At 46.1% G+C, this 27199-nt stretch overlaps 1 protein-coding gene across 1 annotated transcript; it reads right to left on the bottom strand.

The window, feature by feature from the left end:
• Positions 1-565: 565 nt before the first annotated feature.
• Positions 566-19978, bottom strand: Stip1 (stress induced phosphoprotein 1). Its single transcript, XM_057778047.1, has 14 exons — positions 19867-19978; positions 14733-14942; positions 13899-14040; positions 13628-13769; positions 12057-12225; positions 8727-8853; positions 8534-8636; positions 8234-8354; positions 5526-5622; positions 4540-4664; positions 2176-2212; positions 1929-2032; positions 1553-1725; positions 566-1023 (listed from the first exon to the last, which is right to left on the bottom strand). Exons 1-14 carry the CDS (start codon positions 19873-19875, stop codon positions 951-953), a joined length of 1632 nt encoding a protein of 543 aa, XP_057634030.1. The 5' UTR covers positions 19876-19978; the 3' UTR covers positions 566-950.
• Positions 19979-27199: the final 7221 nt, after the last annotated feature.

The raw sequence follows: 27199 nt of genomic DNA, 5'->3' as shown, positions 1-27199 counted from the left end.
AGCCCAGAAAGCAACCTTCTGGTAGCAGATGAGGAAGTTCAGTGTTGGCTAGAGGATGGAGGACAATGGTGTAGAGCTTAGGACTACACTATCTAAGCGCAAGGGCAGCAGGAGCTGCTAGCGGCAGTGTTCTCAAATCGACTTTCTGATCCACTTTGGCTCTGGGTTGGGTCTAGCATTCTCTGTATCTAGCTGGTTTACTCTGAGACTGTACTTCAAAGTGTACAAAGTGTGAAGCATGAGCATCAACTCAAAGCTGATGAGCCTGCAGGTCTTCAATTGTTGAGCAACACTTCCACCTAGTGGCCACTCAACTGACTTTTTTTTTTTAAACTTTAAAAAGAAGCTTTTATGTATTTTGTAGCATGTGCATTACAGGAAACAAAACACAAGAAGCCAAGAACCGTCACCCAGTCACATGCAGCTCAGCTTGCTGTGTCCCTCTGGGTGTCAACTGACTTTTCAGCCACCTTTCTTTCAAGGCCACCAGGAAGAGAAAAGCCAGGTTCCCAACCCAGAACTGCTGTGTGTTTTCAGGGGAAAAAAAAAGTCACTGGAGACCATAGCAACATATAACCACGCCTGACTGGCTTGTTTTATTGAAGGACGTGGGGTAACAAGTGAAGACAGCTGGGACCCCAGGTTGGGAAGAATATCCTCCCCTCCCCGTATGCTCCCACTGCCCCCAAATAAAAAATAACCAACTATAGGGGAGCAGCCGAGACAGAGACGGGTTTGGGGAGGGCAGGGAAGGACACTCGAGGGCAGCAGTGAAGAGACCATGCGTGTGCTGAGAGGGCCCAAGGTGGCGCTGGATGAGTCTGTCTTCCTTGCAGGCATGTATAAATATAAAGATAAGCCTTTCTCCCCCCCCCTTTGCCCAGTGCTGCTTGCCACCGTCCCAGCTCGCCTTTCCACATTGGCGAAGGGAAGAGGGGAAAAGCAAGTTATCACCGAATTGCGATCAGACCCACATCCATCAGCTTCTGGATCTTCTGTGCTATTACAGGGTTCTTTAAGTGTCTAAGGAGAAAAGATGGGAGTTAACTGGAGCTTATTCTTAGAGAGCTGCTATTTCCCTCTCCCCAAGTCCCTGGCAAGCTCAAATGAAAGACGCTGTGCAGGCAGCTCTGTGAGAACCTGCCTGTCCTACTATGTGCCAGCACAGCTATAAGCCTAGCAAAAAAGGCTGTCAGACCAACAGAAAGAAAGTCTCTGCACTGCCAACATTTTCAGTTAAGACTGAACAATTCCTGGCTCAAGAGATCAGTTATCGATGAAGAGATGGTTCAGGACACTCACTGCTCTTGTAGACTTTGGTTTGGTTCCTAGCACCCACACAGTGGCTCACAGCCCTCCACAAATCTAGTTCTAAAGAGGTCTTGACACCCTCTTCTGACCTTTTCAAGCACCAGGCATACACGTGGTACACACACACACAAAGCCAAAATGTTCATACACATCACCTAAATATACATCTTTGAAAACATGATTGACAGAATTCTACCTGGAAACATCCCTCTTATTTCCCCAGCACTCCAACTAGACTTACTCGCTCAGAGCCTGGGGGTCCTTTTGCATCTGCTCCAGGATGAGTCTCATGGCTGGGTCACTCATAATCTGCTGCACCTCAGGGTCAGCCATGGCCCGCCGCTTCACATCCTCAGGGCTGTCATGTCTGTTGTACTGTGCCATCATACAGCGCTGGTAACCATCTGCTGCCTCCTACATTCCAGAAAACATCAAGAGAGGCAGGAGTCAACATTACCTGGCCCACTGCTTCAGCAGGTCCAAAAATAACAGATCACTAACAAAGGAAAAGGAAGGAGGACAGAGAAACTAAAGCATGTGGGAGGATATGAAGGACCACAGAAAACACCCAAAGGAGAAATAGGTAGGGTGACCCTTGCAGGCCAGCAGCAGCCCACCTTACAGCTGGAGTCCAGGTCTAGTGCCTTCTGGTACACATCCATGGCTTTTGTATAGTCCTTCATGGCTTCCAGGGCAGCTGCTTTCCGTGTGTAACCCTTGACTACAAACAGGAGAGGTGAGGTACCAACTCAATAGTTCCAGGCTGTTGGCTCCCCCGCTTCTGTCTATATGCCCCAAAGCCTTTAACCTTAATAATCTCTTGGAGCAAAATCAGGGTACAGGAGAAAAATGAAAGGCACTCACTGAAGGTTGGCTCCAGCTGGATGCATTCCTCACAGTCCTAGGAAGAAAGAAAAGTTTTCATTAGACCTTTCCCTCCAAGGTGCTTGGCAGCCACCATGCCCTGCAAAGGAGCCAGAGGCTTTCGCTTTGACTCTCCTGCTCTTGCCCTGGGTTCCTGAAGAGCAAGTTAAAAAGGAAAGGAGAGAGGGGCTGAGAGATGGCTCAGAGGTTAAGAGCATTGCCTGCTCTTCCAAAGGTACTGAGTTCAATTCCCAGCAACCACATGATGGCTCACAAACATCTGTAATGAGATCTGGTGCCCTCTTATGGCCTGCAGGCATACACGCAGACAGAATACTGTATACTTAATAAATATTTTTTTTTAAAAAAAAAAAAGGAAAGGAGAAAGCTGGGCAAGAGGACCAGGACAGAAAGCTCCACATGCTGACCACTAGACTGAAGGCTGGTTGCTATGGGCAATATAAATGGGTAGGACACTTCTATTTGAGAGCACACACACAAAGAACATTCACAACCTTCCGACTTGTGTTCAAAGAACCTTACATACTTTGGACAAGCAGAAATTGAAATAAATGATCTCTGTGAGTTCTAGACCTGCCAGAGTTCCATGAGATTCTATCTTAAAAATAAACAGAAAGTTAGGAAGGAAAAGTATTGCTGACACTTGAGTCAAATCTTTACCCCTTAGAGCTGCCACGCACCACAGCCAATCAGCACTCCTGGAGTCCTAACTAATAATTACAGTGATGTCACTTTTAGGCTATCCCCCACAGATAATGGTATTAAAAACAAAACTTAAGCCGGGCAGTGGTGGCGCACACCTTTAATCCCAGCACTCGGGAGGCAGAGGCAGGCGGATCTCTGTTAGTTCGAGGCCAGCCTGGTCTACAAGAGCTAGTTCCAGGACAGGAACCAAAAGCTACGGAGAAACCCTGTCTCGAAAAATCCAAAAACAAAAAACAAACAAACAAAAACCTCAAGTTGTTAGGCAATACAAGGAGGACTTCAAGTTAGAAGTCAGCCTGGGCTTATTCTAGTGGGACCCTGTCACAAAACAAAAACAACTGGTCTACAGAGCTAGTTCCAGGACAGGCTCCAAAGCCACAGAGAAACCCTGCCTCGAAAAAAACCAAAAAAACAAAAACAAAAAAACAAACAACAACAAAAAAATCAGAGTGGTAGCTGGCTGAGTCAGAGAGCGCAAGGATGAAGAACTGCATTCACTCTCCAGTACCCATGCAAGAAGCAAGGCATGGCAATGTACACTGTAATCTCAGTGAAACACCCTGCCTATAGCTCTTTAGGAAAAACCTTCCAAGGTTTGTAGGTTATCACTGGCCTACAAGCACTTACATACAGTCAATAGCTAATCAGGAGGTATAGGACTTCCGGGTAGAGAGAAAGGAGGCGATGAATCTAGGACAGTGTCAGACACCAAGGAGACATGGAGGGAATTGGACATACAGAATGAAAGAAGGGTACAAAGGGACAAGGCAAAACAGATTAATATAAATAGGTTAATTTAAGTTATAAGAGCTAGTGGGACAAGCTAAGGCCGAGCTTTCATGAGTAATAAGAAGTCTCCGTGTGGTTATTTATGAGCTGATGGCTACAAGGCATGGTAGCTACTGGCTATATACTTAACAAGAGGCCGTGGAACAAGAATGGTGTTTGAAGTCAGTATGAACTAAAAGAATATTAAGAAAAACAGAAAAGAGGGCTGGAGAGTTGCTGTTCTTCAAGGACTTGAGTTAGTTTCCAGCGCTCACCTGGAATTCCTATTCTAGGGGCTCCAATGCTCTCTTCTTACCTCTGAGTACACCAGACACACATCTGGTACACATACATATACATAGACAAAACACTCATACACATGTAAAAAAAAAAAGAGAGAGAAAAAAATGAAGACAGGAAAGGAAGAAACATTAAGGAAGAATAGGGAGGGAAAAGCACCAAGGGATTCAGGGAAGGCAGAGGAGCCACAGAAGCTTATGCAGTTCAACACTGATTTTTTTTTCTTTTTTTGAAACAGGCTGTGCTGGCACTAGTTCTGGCCTCAAACCAGGAACCAGACTGGCTTCAAGCTCACAGAGATCCGCCTGCCTCTGCCTCCTGAGTGCTAAGATTAAAGGTGTGTGCCAACACCGCCATGCTCAACCACTGATTTTGAAGGGCTGGAGTTAGGCAGACACAGGCTTCTAACTCTCCACAAGCACCACTTACTGCCAACCTAGACCTGAGTAATAACATTATTAACCTGCTGAGGAGACAGAAAAGAGAGGTCTGGCCCCCTGCAAAGGCTTAGAGTAACTCCAGGTCTCACAACTAACACCCCCTCCCCCAGCAGAACTCCCCAGGCCTCACCTTGAGCGCTAGCTGAAACTCCAGGAGCTTGGTGTAGCAGGCAGCTCGGTTACTGTACAGTTTGGCATCTCTTGGGTTCCGTTTAATGGCTTCTGTATAGTGCTTCATGGCCTGGGGGTAGTCTCCTAGATAGTTACAACAAGGCAATTTCTATTAGCTCAGTTGGCTTGGAACTCAATACATAGCCCAGGCTGCAGTCCTACCTTGGCCTCTTGAGTGACAGAATTTTAAGTGTGCACCATCACATACTGCTAACTAAGGATGATTTGCTTCTGTTATTTTGACACAAGATCTTACTCAAGCTGTTCTGGATCCCAGCTGCTGGGATTACATGTGTATACCCTTATACCAGGGTGTTTAGGGACTGAGAACATAGGTCAGTGGTAGACAGTCAACATACTAGATTCCACTCCCCCAACAAATGAAAGGATTTTTGTTTGAGACTAGGTCTTACTAAGTGCCAACAGCTGACCTAAACCTTTCTTCTTTCTTTTTTTTAACTAGCTCTGTAGACCTGGCTGCCCTCAAACTTACAGAAATCTGCCTGCCTCTGACTCCCAAGTGTTAGGATTAAAGGCATGCGCCACCACCGCCTGGTATGGCCTAAACCTTTTTGTAGCCAAGCCTGGAGAAGTCAAGAGTTCCTGCCTTTATCTGAGTATTAGGATTAAAAGTACAAGCCATCCCTGACCCCAAAAATTGGCTGGGCTGTAGTGGTGCACACCCAACACTTGGCAGGTAGAGGCAGGTGAATCTGAGTTTGAGGTCAGTCTGGTTTATAGAGCGAGTTCAAGGACAGATAGCACTAACACAGTAAAATTCTGTCTTGCAACCCCCCCACCAAAGCCACAATACTCAGCAAAAGAGGACTTTATGATAGCCAAAAAGCTACCTAGACTACCTTCCCCTCTCCTGACAACTGTGTCCCGTAAGCAGACACAGAAAGCCGTACACTGGAGTCAAGGTCTCACGGACAGGGCTGATACCTTTCTGGAAGCATTCGTTGCCCTTGTTCTTCTCCTCCAAAGCCAAGTCAGGGTTGATGTAGGCCAGTCGCTCTTGCTCCTTCAGGATTTTCTCTGCCTAAAAAGATAACCATTGCCAGAGTAATTTAAACTTTAACATCTGAACACAGACTGAACCAAAAAGCCAAATTAGAATTTAAATTTCTTTTTACGTTTGTATGTGCGAGTATATGAGTCTGCACACTACAGTGCCACGTGAAGATCAAAGGACTTTACTCTCTTGGGGGTTCTAATGGACTGAACTCAGGTCATCAGGCCATATTGGCCAAGTACTCACGCTAATATGCTGAGCCCTTTGGGTGGCCTCATTTAGAATTTTGATTTTCAATTTTTTTTTTTTTTTTTTTTGGTTTTTCGAGACAGGGTTTCTCTGTGGCTTTGGAGCCTGTCCTGGAACTAGCTCTTGTAGACCAGGCTGGTCTCGAACTCACAGAGATCCGCCTGCCTCTGCCTCCCGAGTGCTGGGATTAAAGGCGTGCGCCACCACCGCCCGGCTGATTTTCAAAATTTTATAGTAAGATTTTTCATCTCATTCCTGGGCTGGGGATGTTGCTCACTGGAGTATTTAGCATCACAAAAATATCCCCTGCTTTTTAAAAAAGCATTTCTACTTACCAAGGTACACTGACTGTTAAAAGAGTAGTACTTGCATAAATGATTCAAAACCATGCCATTTAGGTTGGGGATGTACTTTAGCTGGTAAAGTACTTACTTAATATATATGAAGACCTACATCCAAACAGCAGTACTGCGCAACTCTGTTGTGGTAGCTCAAACCTGTGATCTCAGCTCTCATGTGGTAGAGGCAGATTTATTAAGAATTTAGGGTCATGGGAAGCCAGTTTAGGCTTTGCATCCCTGTCTCAAAAAACAAACAAAACAACACAGGCCCTATATGATGGCACAATCTGCCAAGTTGGTGGAAGAAGAGAACTAACTACCCAAAGTTGTCCTCTGATCTCCATACCTCCATTGTGGCATGTACCTAAAAATGAAATCTGAAATGAAACTTATGCCCTGGCAAAGCCAAAGCATGCATGGGCAGCCCATACTGAGTTTTCATAATCTTAAGTTGATGAGGACGTCTGACAAGGTCTCTTTCAAAAGGGCAGCAGACACTCGGGAGGCAGAGGCAGGCGGATCTCTGAGAGTTCGAGACCAGCCTGGTCTACAGAGCTAGTTCCAGGACAGGCTCCAAAGCCACAGAGAAACCCTGTCTCGAAAAACCAAAAAAAAAAAAAGGGCAGCAGATGGTTGTGAGCCACCATGTGGGTGCTGGGAATTGAACTCAGGACCTTTGGAAGATTCCAAAGGACCCAGGTTCAATTCCCAGCACCCACATGGCAGGCATGTATCTACCTCTACACAAGTAAATGTATAAAATGTTAAAAACAACAAATGAAGCTGGGCAGTGGTAGCACATGCCTTTAATCCCAGCACTTGTAAGGCAGAAGCATGTGGATCTTGTAACCCTGTCTCAACACCCCCCGCCCCCCAAAAAAAACCCCAACAAATGAAGAAAAAAGAGAATGATCTTATGAAAGTAAAACACAGCACAATTAATTTTCAGACAATATTTTTTGGGGGAGTGGCTTAGAGAAGAACAGGTTGGGATCCTTCACTATGCTACCCAGCCGATCTTGAACTACTTACTATCTTGACTCCGGAGTAGGTCATAATACAGTCATGTACCAACATGCTAAGCTTGACAAATCATTTTCTGAAATTACTGCCTGTGGTGGCTTGAACAAGGATGACTCATAAGCTCATATATTTGAATGCTTAGTTATTGGGTGTGTGTGTGGGGGAGAAGATAGGGCATTATTTGAAAGAATTAGAAGGACTCGGAGGTGTGGCCTTGCTGAAGGAAGTGTGTCACTGAAGGAAGTTTGTTGGCTTTGAGGCTTCCAAAGCCCATGCCAGGCCCAGTCTTTCTCTTTACCAATAGATCAGAATATAGTTCTCAGCTACTGTGCCAGAACCTACCTACACACCATGCTTCCCATGACAATGAACTAAACCTCTGAAACTGTGAGCAAGCAAGCATCCCAATTAAATGCTTTTCTTTTTCTAAAAGATTTTATTTATTTATTATGTATACAACAGTCTGCCTGGGAATTTAACTCGGGTCCTCTGGAAGAGCAAGCAGTCAGTGCTCTTAACCTCTGAGCCATCTCTCCAGCCCCAATGCTTTCTTTTCTAAGAGTTGCCTTGGTCACAGTGTCTCTTCATAGCAACAGAAGAGTGTAAGACACCCCTCTACATTATCGATTACAAATGGTATCATACCACTCTGGTTACCAAAATGATAAAGACCAGGCATGGTGGTGCAAGTTTATAATCCCAGTGTTCAGGAGGCAGGTGGATTTCTGTGAATTCGACGCCAATTTGATCTATACATAGAGTTCCAGGACAGCCAAGACTACATAATAGAGAGATCCTATCTTAACAATCCTTCCAAAATGATAAGGGAAAAAAAGGGTTAACAATAACATCAAAACCTTGACAAAAGGTCCTGAGCATTTCCTTCATAATATTACCAAGCAGAAACAGGTGGACCTCTATTAGTTCAAGGCCGGTAAGGCTCAAGGCTATATACACAAAAAAAAAAGCCTGTCTCAAGAAACCAGTAAAAGAGGACACGATAACCTTATTCTTTTCAGACCCACCTGCTGGCACTTCTTGAGCACGTCTGGGGTTCGGTGCTCTGCTAGAGATTTATTGTAGAAATGGATAGCATCCTTGTACTTTTCTTCTTTGAAATAGGAATTGCCAATTCGGGCATAAGCTCTGATGAAGACAAAAGGAAAAAAGCATGCTAAGGACAGCCATCCAGAAACAAGGCTAGACCTCAAAGAAAATACAAGCACAGCTGGCACCGCAGCCTAGACACTCTTCCCTTTCAGCAAGGGTCTCAGCCCCACAACCTTTCCCCGGCCCCCAGCATGGGGGTAGGTTCAGTAGCATACTTGGCAATCTGTCGATAGTCCTCTCGGTTCTCTCTGCCCACTTCAATGGCCTTCTCACACAGCTCCCGGCACTTGTTGTAGTCGCCTTTCTCAAAGTGCACAGCTGCCAGGCAAATGGGTAAGAAACAGTCAGTCCTTGTTTCCTCCCTCAAGAGTGCCCATCAGCTCTCTCGTCACTGGTTCTGGGTCTCACCTGCTTGATTAGTTATGTAAGTCATATTGGTAGGGTCCAGTTCCTTGGCCCTGTCATAATGCTTCAAGGCCTTGTCAAAATCTTTCTTCTTGTAGGCATCATTTCCCATTTCTTTTTCTTTCAGTGCCTAAATGGGGTTAGAAAAGCGAGTGCTTAGCATCTCTACCAGATGACAGCAACATCTCTACCATGTGACAGTCCATGCTCTGTCACAGTATCAATTAGCATGTGCCACCATGTAGGTTCTCCCTTGAAAAGGCCTCTTCGCACCAGTCAAGTGAGTGAGCATTAAAGTGAACTTTAATTTCTGACCCTGAACTGTTCTTTCTCATCTTGGATCCTCACCAGGCAGCAAAGGGCTTTTCTGAGAAAGAGGAAATATCTAACTCAAAGCAACTGAACATGATGGTATAATCTGGCAGGTTTTTAGCCATAACAAGCTGGCTGTTGTGGCTATCTTGAGATCTGATGGCATGGTAAGAAGATCAGAAAGGGCCACAGGAACAGCAGAGTCTTCAATATCACTTTCTCCACCCACACGGAGGGCCCTTTTCCAGCTGAGACATGCTGAGCAACCAACACTCACCCGTTTAAGAGTACTAAATTTGGCAACAATCTGCTGTTCCTGACTACGAGAAGGGAAACACAATTCTTTAGCACGTGTCTCTTGCTCTGGAAGAGTGTTGCTAAGTGGACACCCACCACCCACCACATGCAATCAGGAGGCCAAAACCCCAGGACTGATGCGGACACCACACCCGGACCACAACTCCTCATGATTCTATCTGCTCTATTCAAGCTCACGCTGGCAGCATGTGGCGAGGCTTCATTTTCACTGCTCAAACCATTCAGAAATTCAGCATTACTACAAAATGGCTTGTAAAGAGCATTTTTTTCATACCTACACCTACAAACAGAAAACCAGGGTCTCTATGCAACACAGGACGGCTTCTTTTTTCTTTCTTTTTTGGTTTTCTCAAGTCAGGGTTTCTCTGTGTAGCCCTGCCTATTCTGGAACTTGCTCTGTAGACCAGGTTGGCCTTGAACTCAGAGGTCTGCCTGATAGGCTAGCTTCTAACTTATGACCTTCCTGCAACCACAGGCATTCTGATATATTTTATATATCATTTTTAAAGATTTATTAATTTATTATATATAGTGTTCTGTATATTTGTGTGCCTGCAGGCCAGAAGAGGGCGCCAGAGCTCATTAGAGATGTCTGTGAGTCACCATGCGGTTGCTGGAAACTCAGGACCTATGGAAGAATCAGTGTTCTTAACTGCTGAGCCATCTCTCCAGCTCGTATTTTATATACCATTTTAAAAAAACGTTTTTTCTGGGGTCTGGAGAGTTGTCTCAGTAATTAAGAGCCCTTCTGATTATTGTGGAAGACCCGAGTTCAGTTCCCCAACACCCACATAATGGTTCACAACTGTTCATCTTAACTCCAGCTCCAGAGTATCTGACAACTTTTTTTGACCTCCACAGGCACCAAGGATGCATGTGGTACAGATACATATATACAGGCAAACACTTATCACATTTGGAAAAAAAAAAGACAAGAAAAACAAAGGTGGTCAGGCGGTGATGGCAAGTGCCTTTAGTCCTAACACTCCCAGGTGGATCTCTGAGTTCAAGGCCAGTCAGGCCTATAAGAAACCCCGTCACAAAACAAACTTAAAATTTTTATTCTTTAATTTTTCAAAGATTTAGTTTATGACTGTTTTGCCCAAAGAGGACAGAAGAGGGTATCAGATCTCTGAAACTGGAGTTACTGATGGTTTCAACTCACCAAGTGGGTGCTGGGAATCAAACCCAAGTCCCCTGAAACAACTGGTCTTAATCGTTCAACTCTCTCTCCAGGCCCCTATTAATTTACCTATTTATGTATGTGTGCCATGTGCCATGGTGTTTGTATGGAGGTCAAAAAGGACATCTTGCAAAATAGTTCTCTCCTTTTACCATGTGGGCTTCAGGGAGGAATATCGGGTTTCAGTTTAGTAGCCAGTGTATCACCTACTGACTAAGCCATCTCATCAGCCCTCTCATGTATTTTAATTAATTTTTTTTCTTTCTGGTACAATTTCACTGTGTTGCCCAGAATGGTCTCAAAGCACTAGCAGGTCATCCTCCTCAGCCACTCAAGTAATCTTAGCAGGTACTCAGTACTCAAAACTATGGGCTGCAGAGAGAGAGAGAGCAAGAGAGAGAGCGCTAAGAAGTCAGCTGGGAAAGTGCTGCCTTGTAGACAAAAGATCTGAATTTAAGGCCGGGCTTTGGTGGCGCACGCCTTTAATCCCAGCACTCGGGAGGCAGAGGCAGGTGGATCTCTGTGAGTTCGAGGCCAGCCTGGTCTACAAAGGGAGTTCCAGGACAGGTTCCAAAGCTACAGAGAAACCCTGTCTCGAAAAAACCAAAAAAAAAAATCTGAATTTAATTTCCCTAAATCCATGTAAAGAATTAAGCCAGGCCAGGCAGATCTCTAAGTTCAAGGCCAGCTTGGCCTACAAAGTGAGTTCCAGGGCAGGGCTACATAGAGAAACCTTGTCTTGAAAAACCAAGAAAGAATTAAGCCAAGAGGCTGAAGAGATTAGCTCGGCGGTTAGGAGCACTGGTTGCTCTTCTAGAGGGTGAGAAATGTAACTCTTCTGTCTCGAATAATAATAAAAAAAAAAAAAAAAAAAAAGAAATGTAACTCTAGTTCTAGGGAATTCAACATCTTCATCTTCATGTATCATCTGGCATACACGCAGGCAAAACACCAATACACATGAAATAATAAATAAGGAAGAGGCCGGGCGGTGGTGGCGCACGCCTTTAATCCCAGCACTTGGGAGGCAGAGGCAGGCGGATCTCTGTGAGTTCAAGACCAGCCTGGTCTACAAGAGCTAGTTCCAGGACAGGCTCCAAAACCACAGAGAAACCCTGTTTCGGAAGAAAAAAAAAAAAAGGAAGAACTAAGACACGAGGGTGGCAGCCCTGGAAAGATGGCTCAGCAGGGTAAGCACTTACAAAGAACAGCAGCTTATAACCACCTATATACAACTCCAGTTCCAGGGATCTGACCCTCTTTGGGCCTCCATGAACACTAGTTATGAATGTGGTACACAGACATAATAGGAAGACCACGTTCTCAACACTAACGGCAAACCAAATAAAACAGAAAAACTTACTAATTCCCAGCAATTGGGAGGAGACCCATCCTGAGCTTAAAGCCAACCCTGGATATAAAATGAAACTGTTTCAGACATACCCATTTAATATTCTTATTTCTAATGGGTTTGGCTGTATATAAATGCATGATAGTTTAGAGGAGAAAAAAAATAAGACCTGTTTTTTATTCTCTGGAAGATCTTCTTCCATTGGTTCTGGCTTGGCCTCCTTTTTGGGAGGAGGTGGGGGTGGGGGTGTTGCTGCCTCTTCCTCTTCATCCATACTGCCCAGATCAACCCCAAGGAGGACACTGAGAGTAGTCATGATCCGTGGGTCTTGTATTTTCCTGGATTGATGGGAAGAAAGAATGGACAGAGAAATGTCTTCACAGTTAAGAAAGTACACTGCTCTTCATGTTCCATTCCCAGCACCCAACCTTCTGAAACTCTGGCTCCAGGAGACCCCAACATCTCTGGTCTTCTCAGGCACCTGAACTCACATGCACATTCCAACACACAGATACAAACAGACATACTTTTTAAAAAATTTTTATTTATCTATTTTTGGGACAAGTTTTCTCTGTATAACAGCCCTGGCTGTCATGGAACTCTCTTTGGAGACTCACAAGAGATCTACCTGCCTCTGCCACCCAAGTGTTGGGATTAAAGGTTTGTGCCACCACACCCAGCAAACACGCATAATTTAAGATAAAAGAAAAAATTTTCTTTTTTTCGGTTTTTTGAGATTGGGTTTCTCTGTGGCTTTAGAGCCTGTCCTGGAACTAGCTCTTGTAGACCAGGCTGGCCTCGAACTCACAGAGATCCACCTGCCTCTGCCTCCTGAATGCTGGGATTAAAGGCACGTGCCATCACCACCCAGCTAAGAAAAAATTTTCAAAGAGGAAAAAAAAGGCTTGGAAAGATGTCTCAAAGAGTGTCCATGGCTCTATGGAGGGCCAGAATTCAGATCCCAGCACCCATCAGGTTGAGCTCACATATGCCTCTAACTCCAGCTGAAGGAGAAAAAGACTTTAAAAAAACAAGGCCTGTCAATGTTGGCACACACCTTTAAGCCTAGCACTTAGGAGGCAGAGGCAGGCAGATCTCTGAGTTCAAGGCTGGCCTGATGTACAGTGAATTCTAGGATAGTCATAGGATATCCAATCTAGGATAGGATAAGTCAATGTGTTAAAAAACAAACAACAACAAAAAGAAAAACCACCCAAGTAGCTGGAGTTACAGGTGTGAAACACCAAGCCTGAATTCTACAACTGCTCTTAACCTGTCCACTGCTAACAGATGGTCCTTACCCACTGACAGAGCATTTGCCTAGCATGGGCTAAGCCCCAGATTTGATTCTCAGGACTATAAAAATAAACCATGCTAGAATTCTAGAAGAGACAGCATTGTAAGAAACATTCCAGGGCTGGAGAAATGGCTCAGCGGTTAAGAGGACTCACTGCTCTTCCAGAGGGCCCAGGTTCAATTCCCAGCACCCACATGGCAGCTCACAACTGTCTGTAACTTGAGTTTCAGGGGATCTGATACCTTCACAGCAATGCACATAAAATAAATTTAATAAATTATTTTTTTTAAAAAAGAAATATTCCAGAGTGCTATTATAAGCTATTAGACCCTTTCTACACCAATTACAAAACCTGCCCTATTCAGTGGCAAAGAAGCAAAGGCAGAAAAACCTGTGTTCCGAACCAGAGAGCTTCTGACAGAGTTCCTGTTGCCTCTACTTACGTGCCCAGGTCTGAAGGTTTGTTCCTGAGCTGTTCTATGAGTTCCCGGTAGGTAGGGTCATTGAGCAGCGTCCTTGTCCTGGGATCGTTTTCCAACTTTTGGTACAGATTAGGCAAGTTGAAAGGATTCATGAATTTCCTCTCTGTCCAAATGAAGTACACCAGTATGAAATGTTTACTTGAGTTACCACATCTCCCACCACTATCACCTTCACTTTGGGGAGGACAAGACTGTTTTCAAAATTAATCGTATTACATAAAAGAGCACTTACCTGCCAACCTGGCCTCCATGTTCTGCAAACCCTCCTTGAGCTGGAGGTTATTTGCTTCATGTTTTAAACCCTCTTCGTAGGTTCGTTTGGCTTCTTCAAACCGGTTTAGGAACTCAAGGGCTGCTGCTTTTCTTGAATAACCCTTAATACCCACAAACATTATAGAAAATAGAGGTCATACACAGGCAAATTCAGATAAACTCAAAAAACTAGAGTTTGTTTCTATTAACCCATACGGGTGTCTTCCTGCACGTGTATCTGTGTGCCTGCTGTCTATAGAGGCCAGAAGAGGGCACTGGACTCCCTGGGACTTGAGTTAAAGACATTCTAAGCCACCATGTGGGTGCTGAAAATTAAACCCAGATCCTCTGAAAGAGCTGCCAGTACTCTTAACAACTGAGTCAGTTCACCACCTCCACTTCTTGAGACAGGGTCTCATTATGTAGCTCCAGGGGGCCTCAACCGCCTCCTGTGTCTAGTTCCAACTGCTGGGTTGAAAGCATGTACTTTTTATACCCAAATGATACTGACACAAAGGCTAATCAGCAAACAGCAAAAGGATAGGACACCAGTGCTGATACTAAAAGGAAGCAGACAAAGGCGCATAAATCCCCATGTAACCCAAGGCTACAAGTTGTCAGTTTCTTTAGCACTATTTCTTATCAGTACAATCTGTTTTTACTACTGATGGTAACAGACTTGGTAAGTGTTAACCTTCAAGGAGTACCTTCAGACAGGGTGAGCAGACAAGTCAGGAGGGCCTGCTTAAAAGGGACTACAGACCAGACCCAAAGTCCTTATGAAAACTGTGCAGAGCCCAACTCCCAAGCTTACCTTGCCCCAGTCAGGTTTCAGGTCAACAGTCTTGCAGCCATCCTCATAGGCCTTCTGGTAGTCTCCTTTCTTGGCATAGGCTGCAGAGCGATTGCTATAGAGCACATGGTTCTGCGGATCTAGTTTAATTGCCTCAGAGTAGCACTGTAATGCATCATCGATGTTTCCAGCACTCAGGGCCTTATTGCCCTTCTCCTTTAGCTCATTCACCTGAGGAAAGGAAGGCATCAAAATAGCTTTACTCCGTAACACTCATTCTCTCCCCCGGAGTGTAGATTATACTTACTCTTCCTAAATATCAACCAGCTAGCTACTTCCGAACAAGAAAGAAAAATGCTAACCCATGCACATTCTCCCACACCTTTGGAAGCTAGCAGGGAAATCAAAGTAGGAGCAAGAAGACTTCCGGTCAGCAGAGAACTCCAGAGCACAAGCTTCCTTTGAAAAGTAAATTCACTTGCCAAAGCTTTCCAAAGAGCTTAATGGTAAACTGAGTGCAGGAAGCACTAAGTATGCTCAGATACGTGACTGAGCAGCCAGCATGGTGGCACAAATACACACTCACAGTAGTCAAAGGCCAAGGTTGAAGAAACACTGGAAACCACCAAAAAACTCAAGATGGAGACACAATGAGATGGCTCGGTGTGATAAAACACTCAAGCCTAACAATCGAAGTTTGATATTCGTAAGGGAAGAAGAGAACCAACTCCACAAAATTGTCCTACAACCTCCACCATGTGTACAACCGCACTCTTCACCAGCCCCTACTCTACAAGTTTCAGGATAAACAGCATCCATTCCTCTATGCTTATTATAGCTTTACAGCCATAATCAATCTCCTATTATCAGCAAAGTTTACTGTGCTGACCCTGAAGGGTAGAGCTAGTCCTTACCAATGCTTTACTATTTATTACTCCATCAAGAGATGAGAGGAAGACAAATATCCAATCCCCTTCTCTTGGTTGCCAAGGAGCTTCATAAAGTGAAGAGACCTTGCTTAAGCAGAGTTCAACATAAAGCCACACCTTTCCCCACTTCCCTTCATAACTTCTAGACAATCTCAGTTTAATTGTGAAGGCTAGTCTTGAACTTGACATCTTCCTGTTCTGGCCCGCACCAGCTGAGATTAGAGCTCTAAAAGGGCTCTCCTCTATAAAGACATGGCTGTCCTGGAACTCACTGTGTAGATCAGGCTTGCTTCTGCCTCCTGAGTGCTGGAATTAAAGGTGTGCAAGACTACTGCCCTGCACAAGGGCTCTTTTTTTCATTATCTGTGTGTTTAAAGGATTTTTCTTAACGGTGTTGACCTACAAAAGGTCAAGAACTTCATAGTGTCAGGTTGTGGTAGCGCACACCTTTAATCCCAGCAACTGGGAGGGCAGAGGCAGGCAGATCTCTGAATTTGAAGGCAGTCTGGTTTACAGAGCAAGTCCTAGGACAGATAGCCAGGACTACAAAGAGAAACCCGGTCTGGAAAAACAAGAAAACCAACCACAAAACAAACACCAGAACTTCACATAAGCCTAGCTAAGGGAGAACTACACCTTTACAGCTCCCTGTAAAATGCAAGAACAGGCAGTGGTGGTGGGGCAAGCCTTTGATCTCAGCACTCAAGAGGCAGGAGGATCTTTGTGAGTTCAAGGCCAGTCTGGTCTACAGAGTGAGTTCCAGGATAGCCAGGGCTACAAAGAAAAACCTTGTCTTGAAATGACAGCACAGAGCACACAATGAACACAGTAGGATACATACTTATGTCACTGGAGTGGGGATACAGCTCACTTAGTAGTCAAAGCCCCAGATTGAATCGCCGCACCAGGCCTAGTGACATATAGAGGCACATACATGTTATTATAGGACTTACTGGTAGAGGAAGCCAAACAAGGCCATCCCTTGGCTATATATAAGTATTAAGTCTAAGGCTAGCCTGGGATACATAAAACCCTAACTCAAGCACAGCAGGCCAACCCATCTTGAGGCAAAGTTGTACTAAAGTTATTACAACACATACTGGGAAACTATCATGGGGCTCACAATTCAGTAGACTGACAGAACTGACTTCTTTCAGATAATTTTAGAATCCTAAGGCATGCCATAGGAACTTCCATAGGAGCAGAGATCCTAAAGGTTAGCTGGGTCTGCCTTGTAATCTCAACACTCATTTTCAGGGACGGAGGATGAGGAGCAAAGACATGGGAAACTGCCAAAATTCCATTCCTTTAAAGGAAGGCCAAGGGAAAAAAAAAGGTAGAAAATTCCCCTCAACTGATATTGAGAGGAAGCTGTTAGTTCTTTCTACACAGACAAAGGGTTTCATGCAGACCTAAAATTCACTATGTAGCCCAGGCCTGGCCTACTGCCTCAGCCTCCTAGCTGGATTTATAGGCATGAGCTCAACACTCAACAATGAAGTATTTTCAAATTAGTATTTCAAATGAAATAAACTTTGAAATAATACTGTCCTGTTAAAAGACAAAACTAGGGCCGGGCGGTGGTGGCACACGCCTTTAATCCCAGCACTCGGAAGGCAGAGGTAGGCATCGGATCTCTGGGAGTTCGAGGCCAGCCTGGTCTACAAGAGCTAGTTCCGGGACGGGCACCAAAAGCTACAGAGAAACCCTGTCTCGAAAAAACCAAAAAAAAAAACAAAAAAAACAAAAACAAACAAACAAATAAAAAACTAGGGGAGCTAGAAAGAATGTTCAGAGGTTAAGAGCACATACTACTCTTCCGGAAGATCTAAACTCAGTTCCCCGCCAGGTGGTTCGCACATTGATGATCTGATGGTCACCATGGGCATGAGTGTCCATGGTACACAAATAAAAACACATCTTTGTTTGCAGACAGGATCTCTCTATATAGCTCTGGCTGTTTTGTAACTCCACTATGTAGACCAAGCTGGCCTTGAATTCAAGAGGTCTACCAGCCTCCACCTCCCAAGTGTTGGAATTAAAGACCTGTGCCACACACTCGGCATTAAAATGTGTCATGCTAGGCAGTGGTGGTCTACAGAGAGTTCCAGAACAGCTAGGGCTGTTACACAGAGACAAAATTTGGATATTGAATTGTTTATTTGAGTTGGGATGGTCCCAGCACTCCAGATGCAGGTGGATCTTCGTGAGTTAAAGGCCTGGTCTACAGAGTGAGTTCCAGAACAGCCAGGGCTACACAGAGAAACTTTGTCTTGAAAAATCAAAACGGAAAACTGGGCAGTGGTAGCGCATACACCTTTAATCCCTGCACTCGGGAGGCAGAGGCAGGTGGATCTCTGTGAGTTCGAGGTCAGCCTGGTCTACAGAATGGGTTCCAGGACAGGCTCCTGAGAAATCCTGTCTCGAAAAAAAGAAGGGGGGGAACTGAGAAAGAAAATTGTGCACTGGAAGAAAGGAGTTCTTTCAGGTAAATTCTACAGTAATGAATAGTTTACATTTTTAAGATTTACTTTTGTCAAGTGTGATAACATACCCTTAATCCCAGAATTCAGGAGGCAGAAGCAGGCAGGTCTCTGAGTAACCGGACATCTAGAGCTGTGTGATGAGACCCTGTCTCGAAAGCACATTATATGCGTTGGTGTTTGCCCTGTGTGTATGTCTGTGTGAGGTTGTTGGATCCTCTGGAACTGGAGTCACAGACAGTTATAAGCTGCCATGTATTGGGTGCTGGGAATTGAATCCAGGAGCTCTGGAAGAGCAGCTAGCGTGCTTAATTGTTGAGGCATCTCTCTAGGCCCAAGCCCAACACTTTTTTTTTTTTTTTTTTTTTTGGTTTTTGAGACAAGGTTTATTTGTGTAAGTTCTGTCCTGGAACTGGCTCTGTAGACCAGGCTGGCCTAGAACTCAATAGATCCACCTGCCTTTGCCTTCTGAATGCTGGGATTAAAGGCGTGCGCCACCAGTCTCGGGTTCTCATTCTTATGTATCTCGCTGTTTATCAATTGAGCCCTCTCTAGGCCTCAACACCCCAATCTTATTCTAAGTTTGTAGTCCTGAGCTCAGTCATTCGCTTACAGACTATACGTACATTTGCACACTTGTACAAATTTTGTTCCTGGGGGGGTGGGATGGGTGCATAGCTGTGGTAACTAAGCTCTGAACGTTCTGGGCCCTGGGTTCAAGAGCCAGCACCACATACTAAATGAATGAATGAAAAAAAGAGAACAGCCCCTTTTTGTTGTAACAGAGCATGGGGCTGTTTATTACAAAAGCATTTTGGGTTTTTCAGGTCTGTACTGCACCCTATCTACCCCAGACACAACTTCATTGCTTCAAAGGGTACAAAAAGTTGGTTAATCTCTCCATTTTCAGTCTTACTAATGAAGCAGGGAGACCCCAGCATCCCTGACAGTGGCTATTTCAGAACAAAAGGTTTTACTCTGTACATCATGTTAAAAGTAGTAAGCTGTTCTCTTTTTTGTGCGCATTTGGATGAATCACACAATGACAGCTCCCAAGGTAACAAAACCTCTCCAGGCCTCTGGCAGCTGCGGGCGACTGTGGCCTGAGCTAGTCACCAAGATAAGGACAGCAGGTTCGCCTCTCTGTGCCCTAGATGCTGAGTGAGGAGAGGTAGGGACTTCTGGCTGCTCACTACGGCTCACGCTTACAACTGTATTTAACCACTAAATCCCGTGTAATAGAAATCCCAATTTCCAAGTGTTAGATACACAATCACCACCAACCCCCCCCCGCAAAAAAAAAAGGGGGGGGAGCGGAAAAAGGAGAGGGGGAGGGGCGACATATGCGTCTCGAGCCGCAGGAGACTCGGTGACACTGTCCGCGCCCGCCTCCCATGCACAGTCGCGCGGGCCCCTTTCCCGGGCGCACGCAGCTGCCGTGTTCCCCGAAGGCTGCCAGGGTGATCGGTCGCCGGATCCCTCCAAGTTCGTCGCGGCCGACGGGGGCCTCCGGCGCAGAATCCGCCCCGCACCCAGGGGTCTCGGACCCGTCCGCGGCCCGGCCTGCTCCCGCTCTGCTCGGCGGGCCGCGGGGGCGACAGGCGCTCGCCATTCTCCCCTCACACGCCCGGCCGCGGCCCTCCCGCCCTCGCCGCGGGTGCGCGGCACGGCCCCGGACTCCCCGTTTCTTCCCGCCGCCAGGCCTGCGCTACCCCGGGGTCCCGGCCGCCCCTCCCCCCTCACCTGCTCCATAGCCTGGCCCGGAACCCCGTTGAATCGAATTCGTCCGCTCCGCGTTCCCAACCGCACGCGCCGCCTTCTGGAACCTACTAGAAGCTGCCGGGACCCCCCAGGTTCCCGCCCCTTCCTTGCCCGCTCACTGGTTGAGCGCGTCCAGGGGTCTCTATGCTCCTCTGCTATTGGCTTTAAGTCCAGTCAATCATCTTGGCTTCTCTTTCATTGGTTCTCTGCGGGTCTTCTCGCCAGCCCTGCCTCCTCTGCACCTCGGGATTGGGCGCTCCTCAACAAGCCCCGCCCATGTCAGGGCTGGGCGAATTTAGGGAGGAGCGGGCTTTGACGACGCGGATTGGCTGGTGAGTCCGTCAATTGCGGCTGACCTGGCCGCGCCCATTGGTCCTGTTCTTTCTGGAAATTTCCACGACTCTCATTGGGTTGAAGGACTCCTTTACGGAACCGCCTTTAGAAAAAAAAAATTCAATTGGGTGTGTGTAGGGTGGAAATGGGCCATTCTTGACCCTGATTGGTTTAGGCCGCTGCCCTGTAAAGGGCGCTCGGCTGGCGGTTCTTGGGAGTCCTGAGTCTGAGCGGTAGTCGCCCAGGCTTTGACTGCAGCCTATTAGGTCGCTCTCCGTTAGTCTGCGACTGCAGGTCACCAGGCGGCTGGGTGACCGTCTTAGCCGGCCAGGTTTCCCCACATTCCGGCTGTTAGACCCCGAAAAAAAACAACAACAAAAAAAAAAACGCCCAAAACGCCTCGGGGAGGTGACGGGCCTGTGCTTTCCCTGTCCGGCCGCGTATCATCAGTGGAGTCGCACATCTCTGAACTCAGGTGCAAGCTTCGGTCACCGAGGTCCTGCCAATAGAAATGCTACGTTGGTTGTAGGCTCAGCGTGTGGCTCATGGAACAATGGAGGCTGAGCAGTGACCGGTCTGGAAAGAGCTTGGATGATGGGCTCTGGCTCTGTTGCCCTCTCTGTGCTTGGGGCGCCATTGCATACCCTCTCCTTCCGGTTACCCCTTATCTGTTCGGTTGGTTATACCTATTTCTCTTGCCTCGCTTAAGATCACCGGAGGAGAGCCAGGCGCGGTAGGGCACATCTTAATCCCAGCACTGTGAGAAGCAGAAACAGGCTGATCTTTGTGAGTTCGAGGCCATCCTGGTCTACAGAGTAAGTTCCAGGACAGCTAAAGGGCCCTAGTTCAGCACCACAGAGCAGTTTGCACCCATTTGTAACTCCAGCTCCATGGGATTCCACACCTCTGACCTCCATGGTCACCTGCCCATACCTACTGTGCATGCACATTCGAACACACACACAATTAAAAATAGAAACTTAAAAAAATACTTTGTTTTGTAGTTGCTTTACTATGGTTGTGAAGAGACACCATAACCAAGAGCACAGGCAGAAAGAGAAATCCAACTGGGGATGGTGTGGGCATTTGAAACTTCAAAGCAGGTCCCCGTGACATCCTTCAACAAGGGCACCATTCCTAATCCTTGAATCCAAGTATTTAAGTATATGAGCCTATGTGTGTCTGGGTGGGGGGGGGGGCATTCTCATTCAAACCACCACACTGTATGGAGGCCCACATCTAATCCCAGTGCTGGGGAATCTGAGATAGAGGGGTACCTGGTGCTTGCTGGCCAACCAGTTTGATTTAGTGGGTAAGCTCCAGGTTCAGTGTGAGACCGTCTCAAAAAAATAAAAGTAGCCGGGCGGTGGTGGCACACGCCTTTAATCCCAGCACTTGAGAGGCAGAGACAGGCAGAGATAGGCGGATCTCTGTGAGTTTGAAGCCAGAACAGAGCAAATTCCAGGACAGGCACCAAAGTTACAGAGGAACCCTGTCTTGAACCCCCCTCCAAAAAAAAAAGTGCCGTGTGTGTGTGTGTGTGTGTGTGTCTTTAATCCCATCACTCAGTAGGCAGAGGCAGGTAGCTCTCTGAGAATTTGAGGTCAGCCTGGTTTACACAGTGTGATCCAGGACAGCCAGAGCTTCACAGTGAGACCTTGTCTCAAATCCTCGGAAAAAATAAGTAAATAAAAGTGGAGGGGCTGAACAAATAAATGGTTGGCAGTTAAGAGCCCTTGCTTGTCCTGTAGAAGATCTTGTTCAGTTCCCAAAACCAGCATGGCAGCTTACAGCTGACAGAGAACCCAGTACAAGGGGGTGGAGTGACCTATTCTGGACTCTGAGGACACCAGGCAAACAGATGGTGCACAGACAGACATACAGGAGACACGCACACACACACTCAAGCTTAAAAGAAAGAAAGATGAAGAACAACAGAAGCAGAAGATACCTTACAATGACTTCTGACCACCACATATGTGCACACGTGAGAACACACATGTGCACATACACAGTTAGAAAAACAAGGTGCGGAGCCAGGCGATGGTGGCGCACGCCTTTAATCCCAGCACTCGGGAGGCAGAGGCAGGCGGATCTCTGTGAGTTCGAGATCAGCCTGGTCTACAGAGCTAGTTCCAGGACAGGCTCCAAAGCCACAGAGAAACCCTGTCTCGAAAAAAGAAAAGAAAAGAAAGAAAGAGAAAGAAAGAAAGAAAGAAAGAAAGAAAGAAAGAAAGAAAGAAAGAAAGAAAGAAAGAAAGAAAGAAAAACAAGGTGCGGGTCTTTAGATGGAGACTGTGGGGCACTCTGACTTAAGCTTTAGTGTCACCCTGAAGTCATGCTGAATACTCAGAAATGTGAGCTCTCATCAGGTTCCCTACCTTGACTTTTCCACCCCTCTCACAGGAGCTGAACATTGTCCCAGGGAAACCAATGTCCCCTTCTCTCTTCTCAGGTCCCTAGAACACAGCAGTGTCGCTACAGAGGCATCTGGCCCTGAGCATCCCCTGAGTGTCCCTATGTGACTCAGGCCTGTGCTCCAGGATATTGCTGCTCAGGGTGAAGGGAGGAGAGCAAAGGCTGTGTGGGCTTGAGACCACTGTTCCTGCAGAGCAAACTCCCGACCTGTACAGCACCTTTTAGTGGCCGTGCGGTGTGGAGTGAGCAGTTCTTGTTGCTCAGGATTCTGGGGGATCTTCTGATGCTGGAATGAGGATTTGAGATAACTCCAGCTTCCTTCTTCCACTGAGGACAAGGTTCTGTTGAAGGTTCTTTCTTTTTTTAATGTGCGTTGGTGTTTTGCCATGGATGTTGGGTCCCTTGGAACTGGAATTACAGACAGTTGTGAGCTGCCATGTGGGTGCTGGGAATTGAACCCAAGTTCTCTAGAAGAACAGTCGGTGAGTGCTCTTAGCCACACTGAGCCATCTCGCCAGCCTGAGGGTTTCTTTGAGGCCTACTAACCTCAGTGGTCCTGACTCCTGAGTTCTAATGAATTTGGGGAGAAAAAAAGGAGGGGTGAGCTCTCTTCAGTTCTCATGAACTTACATGGAGCGTCAGGTCCTACGCCAGATGCTTGGAGAACCAGAACAATGGTAATTATCTAATCAGTAATTAGACAGCTGAGGGCAGCAGGGGGCTGGGCGTCTCCACCAGCCTCTTGCCTATAAATATCATCTCAAATGACTCCTAGAATTCCAGCCTCATCTCAGAGCTACTCACAATTTCCAGACTTAGCTGACTTCTTCCCTTCGTGTCTGGAATGCACCCCAATGTCCTCCAGCCTGGTAGCTCCGCAATGGTGATGTCACTGCCTTCTAGTAGTTTTGTCTGGAAACTGAATACATGGTTGATTTTTTTTCCCCAGAGACCTCTAGTTGTGTAGCCCCAGACTTTGAATCCCTCTGCCTCAGCTTCCCAAGTGCTGGGATCACAGGCTTGAACTACCATGCCCAGCTTCCTTGAATTTCCTCATTCACACCTCACACCTCACCCCCGGACTATGAGCAAGACCCATCAGCTAGAGGGGTCCGGCACCTCCACCTCTGACTGCAGTGGAGAAAAGTGTATTGATTCCCTGATGTGGCAGCCAGAGTGAGAGGAGCTAATTCTGTAGGATGCTTTGCAAGGTGCGCCCCAGCCTGTGTTCCCAGGCCATGTCTTGAGCTAGGTGGGGAGCAGGGTAGGTGATGGGTGGGGGCTTCTGTCTGACCTTCGGAAGACTTGAAGTGAGGCCAACCACCTTGGCCATGGCAAACAGGAGCCGAGAACCCGCCTCAAGGGTTAGGGAGTCACATCATGAGGAAGGAGCCTCAGTTTCTGGGATAACAGCTCCTGACACTGGGCTATGTGCATGAGTGTTTGCCCACATGTGTGTCTATGCACCATGTGAATGCCTGGTGCCCATGAATGCCAAAAGAGAACATCAGGTCTCCTTGAATGGGAGTTGCAGGAGGTTGTGAGCCACTATGCGCGTGCTGGAAACCAAACCCAGGTCCTCTGTAAGAGTGTAAGTGCTCCTAATCACTGAGCCATCTCTTCAAACCTGTCTTTCCATCTTTTTAAAAGTTTTTTTTTTAATTAATTAATTTATTTATTTATTTTTGGTTTTTTGAGACAGGGTTTCTCTGTGGTTTTTGGAGCCTGTCCTGGAACAACTCTTGTAGACCAAGTTGGTCTCGAACTCACAGAGATCCGCCTGCCTCTGCCTCCCAAGTGCTGGGATTAAAGGCGTGCGCCACCACCGCCCGACTTTAATTTATTTTTTAAAACAAGGTATCACTAAGTGGCCTTGGCTGGCCTGAAACTTGCCATATAGACTAGGTTGGGTGGGCTTAACCTTGGTCTCCCAAATACAGGGATTAAAGGTATCATCACACCAGGCCTTATAGAAATCTTTGAGACAGGAGCTCTCATAGCTGAGGCTGACCTCCAATTTCTGATCTTTCTGCTTCTGCCTCTGCCTCCTAAATACTGGAATTACAGATGTGAGCTGCCACACCTGTCTCTGGCAGTTTCTATTATATTTTGTGTGTATGATATATGATGTGTGTATGATAGAGCACACATATGGAGATCAGAATTTCCTGGGTTTGAGGAACTGAATTCAAGTTGTCAGGCATTTGTCCTTTTATGTGCTGAACCATCCTATGGTGCTTACTCACCTGTTCTTGATATAGGATCGTGGTATGCATCTCTGGCTGGCCTCAAACTCACACTTAGCCAATGATGGCCTTGAGCTCCGGATCTGCCTGTCACCACCTCCCTGGTGCCAGGATTACAGGTGCAGCACCCTGCCCAGTACTTTTGACCTTTTGAATTTTTATCTTATCAGCCTGCAAACCCGTGTAGCGCACTTTGTTACCTTACAATCTCATTTGCTAAAGGAGAATTCAATTCTTTATATGAAAATATGCAAACCAGGGGCTGGAGGACTGGCCTAGTGGTTAAGAGTGCTTGCTGCACTCACAGGGAACCTAGGTCCTGTTCCCACTCTTCGTATAGTAGCTTATGACTGTCTGTAACTCCAGTTCTGAGGGAGGGAGCGCTCTCCTCTGGTCTCTGTGGGCGGCAGACACTCAAAGAGTACACAAATATGCACGCAGGCAAAGTACAAATTTAATTTAATGAAATTAAAATAAATAAATCTTTAAAGCAAAACAAAGTAAGCATCCAGAGTCAGCTACTAACCGCACTTGTACAATCCTGATGCCCTGAGCTCAATCTTCAGTTCTTGGAACTCACAGAAAAAGCCTGATGCAGTGGTGTGCATCTTACCCTCCAGTGCAGCAGAAACACACAGGTCAATAGGGGCTCCAGAGATGGGTCTGTAGCTAGAATTACATTCTGTTCTTGCGGAGGATGTGAGTTTGATTCCCAGGCCCTGTGCTTTGAACTCCAGCTTCAAGGGGTCTGATGCCTCTGGCTTCACAAGAACCTGAAATTCATCCCTTCACAATACACATACACTTATATCTAAAAATAAAATAAATATGAGATGGAAAGATGCCACAGTAGTTAGGATCAAAAACTGCTCTTGCAGAGGACCTGAGTTCAGTTCCCAGCTCCCAGGTCACAGGGACCAAACCCCTGTAATTCAGCTCCAGGAATTCTGATGTCTCTGGTCTCCTTGGGGACATGCACTCACATGCATACACATACACACACATGGAAATAATAAACAAAGATAAAATAAGCATACCAGGAGAAGAGTCAGGAAAGACATCTATGTTACCCTCAAATCTCCACATGTAAGTGTACATGTGCACATGCCCCACATACACATATGCCTACATGCATTTGAGCAGGTAAGACACGTGTACACAAGCACCACACACATAATGCAATAACTAAATGAATAAATAGCTCAGTACCTTCCTATTTTATTTCTCAAGAGAAAAACATAAAATTATACAATTTTTTAAATTTATTTTTTCTTTTTATTTGTGTGAGTGTTCCTACTCACATGTATGTCTGTACACTACATGTGTGCAGTGCCCACAGAGACCGGAAGAGGGTACTGAAACTGTAAATATGGTCAGTTATGGATGTGAGCTACTGCCATATGGGTGCTGGGAATTGAACCTAGGTCCTCTGCAAGAAAAAGTGCTTTTGGGCTGGTGAGATGGCTCAGTGGTTAAGCGCAGTGACTGCTCCTCCAGAGGACCCAGGTTCAATTCCCAGCACCCACATGGCAGCTTGCAGCTGTCTGTAACTCCAGTTCCAGAGAATCTGACATCGTTATACCAATGTGCATGAAATAAAGTTAAATAAAGTTTTAAAAAAAAAGTGCTTTTAACAGCTGAGCCCTCTCTCCAGCCCCAATTATTATATATATATTTTTTTGTTTTTTTTTTTCGAGACAGGGTTTCTCTGTATAACAATCCTAGCTGTCCTGGAACTCGCTCTGTAGACCAGGCAGGCCTCAAACTCACAGAGATCTTCCTGCCTCTGCCTCCTGAGTTCTGCGGTTAAAGGCGTGTACCACCACCACCCAACTCCAGCCCCAATTTTTTTTATATAACCTTTAACACCTCTGTTAAATTCAAAAACCAAATCAAGTATTTCAAGGCCAGACTGATCTACCCAGAAATTTCCAGGTCAACTGAAACAACACAGTGAAAACCTGTCTTAACATAGAAAACTAAGTAAAAATTACTTTAAAAAAAGATTTTTCTTCACTTGAAACCAGCTGTCTCATTAACATCTACCTTCACCACGGCCTTGGGAGGCAAAGGAGGGCAGTGACAACCTCTCTCGGTCAGGAGAAGTCAGTGTGTCTTAAGAGCATTTTAACCTGCTAGCTCTCTCCACGTGGTACAGGACTTTCACAGGCACCTGACGTGATCTTCATGGGGAACAGGACAACAGAGGGACATCCGCGCTGTGGAGACGGCGCAAGCTGCCATCTGCTCTTGCTTGCATGCCTCTCTCTATGATACAGTCCTGCCAGTGAACCAGTAAAATGTGATGTGGTGAGTAG

Source organism: Chionomys nivalis, chromosome 8, assembly GCF_950005125.1.
Source record: "Chionomys nivalis chromosome 8, mChiNiv1.1, whole genome shotgun sequence".
Classification (NCBI taxonomy): Eukaryota; Metazoa; Chordata; class Mammalia; order Rodentia; family Cricetidae; genus Chionomys; species Chionomys nivalis.
This window is presented reverse-complemented; position numbering and strand designations above follow the sequence as displayed.